This window comes from Monopterus albus, unplaced genomic scaffold (assembly GCF_001952655.1).
Source record: "Monopterus albus unplaced genomic scaffold, M_albus_1.0 scaffold281.1, whole genome shotgun sequence".
Lineage (NCBI taxonomy): Eukaryota > Metazoa > Chordata > Actinopteri > Synbranchiformes > Synbranchidae > Monopterus > Monopterus albus.
The window spans coordinates 402,098-404,392 of NW_018128161.1; the positions used below are offsets into that span (position 1 = coordinate 402,098).

At 44.5% G+C, this 2,295-nt stretch overlaps 1 protein-coding gene across 4 annotated transcripts in view; it reads left to right on the forward strand.

The window, feature by feature from the left end:
* The window catches only part of prpf4 (pre-mRNA splicing tri-snRNP complex factor PRPF4), a 17,138-nt gene that overhangs the window by 3,192 nt on the left and 11,651 nt on the right, over window positions 1-2,295 (forward strand). For all 4 annotated transcript variants that reach the window (XM_020622488.1, XM_020622487.1, XM_020622486.1 and 1 more), the window contains exon 4: window positions 581-668. In XM_020622488.1, the coding sequence (XP_020478144.1) occupies window positions 581-668 (88 nt within the window). The remainder of the gene's footprint in view (window positions 1-580; window positions 669-2,295) is intronic.

Here is a 2,295-nt window from a genome sequence, read left to right on the forward strand (position 1 = left end):
AGATCCTGTGGGACTTCAAGATACAAACTGACAAACTGGTAATGGCCAACCAACCGGACATAGTAGTGGTGGACAAACAGAAGAAGAAGGCCGTAGTGATAGATGTAGCAATCCCAAGCGATAGCAACATCAGGAAGGAAGGAAGGAAGGAAGGAACACGAGAAGCTTGAGAAATACCAAGGGCTGAAAGAAGAGCTAGAAAAGATGTGGAAGGTGAAGGCACAAGTGGTCCCTGTGGTAATAGGAACAGTGGGGGCTGTGACCCCCAAACTGGGAGAGTGGCTCCAACAGATCCCAGGAACAACATCTGAGATCTCTGCCCAGAAGAGTGCAGTCCTAGGAACAGCTAAGATACTGCACAGGACCCTCAAGCTCCCAGGCCTCTGGTAGAGGACCTGAGCTTGAAGGAAGGAATACAAGACCGCTCCCAAGTGGGGGGCGAGTGGGGAAATTAATTTTTTTATTTATTTATTTTTTAAGGGTTAGGGGAGCAAGTGGGGAATTAGAATTTCAGTATATATATGTGTGTGTATGAAAATGTCCCACAGCTTTAATAAAGTTTTTGTGTGTGTGTGTTCAGACTTCGAAGTGTCCTGTCAGTGGTCGGTCCTGATGCTCTGAAGAAATCCAGGAAAGATGAAGAGAGAGCCAAGAGGTCACAGGATGAGGTGAGTACATACAGATACACAGGGAAGTGCATTATAAACACACACACCAAATTCAAATCAGACAATCTGACACTCCTGAAAAAAGAAGCCAAGTGGACCTTGAGTTCAATATTTTTGTATTGTTAAATATTCAACATGGTAACTTTATACCAAACAATAGCTCATTTTATCTCACCAACTCTGTTTCTGATTAAAACATTGGTCTATGAATTTGTGGAAGGGAAAACTAAATGTTCAAAGTGTTGGTATGTAACGGTAGAAACATGAGCAATCTAGCAAAACATCACATACAGGCAAAGAGATGCACAGTTTTCAAATGCCTAGCTCGTAGTTAATCTCTTGTTGCCCCCAGTATGTTGCTAGCAGCCTGGTGCGCACACAGAGTTAACTAAATTAAACAAACATGGGTTAATGTTTAAAATTAACCATTCGCTGATTGTTATGGCTGTTTTCATAAATTTATGGTCAGAGCATCATCTGAACTGTCGTTCAGAATTTCACAGTTTCAGCGCTGAGTGCACTAGTGGAGCTAGCGATTTGGGCGCTACATTGTGCTTTTACATCTCTTTAAAAAGGCAGTTGCTAACAACTGGCTAAGTGAAACTACAAAGGCCATCTGGGATATTAACCATCATCATGCTGAACATGGAGACTCATCTGTTCACTAGCCCGCCTTTATAGCCTCGTTGCGTTTAAACCTGAGCACTTGCAAACTGTTCTGACTGACGCAGCCATGACGACTAGCTAGATCAGGTCACACTTTGTAGAAGATGTAAGAGTGCTAAATAAAATTATAGTCATGGCCAAAAATATTGGCATCCCTGCATTTCTGTCGGGTAACGCACCACTTCTCCCAGAAAATTGTTGCAATGACAAATTCTCTGGTATTCTCATGCTTATTTTTTTGTTTGCACTGGAACAACGCAAAAAGCAGAGAAAAAAGCCAAATCTGGTCCAGTCCACACAGAACTCCAAATATGGACTGGATAGAATTACTGACACCCTCATTTTAATATTTGGCAGCCCACCCTTTGGACAAACGAACTTCCTGTCACCATCAGTGAGTTTCTTCCACCTCTCTACTGGAGTTTTGGACCACTCTTCTTCTTCCAGCTGCTCCAGGTCTCAGATTTGAAGGGTTCCGTCTCCCAACTGCTGCTCTGAGATCCCTCCGCAGGAGCTCTATGGGGTTTAGACCTGGACTCGTTGCTGGCCAAGTCAGAACTCTCCAGCTCACTGTGTGAAACCATTTCTGGTGCTTTGTGAAGTCTGCTTTGGGTCATTGTCCTGCTGTGCGACCCATGACCTCTGACAGATACCCAGCTTTCTGACACTGGACCCTACATTGCACCCCAGAGTTCATTGGTAGTCTTCAGATGTCATAATGCCACACACAGTCAGGACATCCAGAGACTGAAGCAGCAAAGTGGCCCCAAAACACCAGTGACCCCCCGCCATGTCTTGACTGTAGGGACCGTGTTTTCTTCTCTGAAGGCCTCATTTCACTTTCTGAGAACACTAGAACGATATGCTCGACCAAAAATGTCCATCTTAGTCTCATCTGTCCACAGGACATTCTTGCTGAGGGACTGTGGCTTCCTCAGGTCAGTGTTGGCAAACTCCAGGC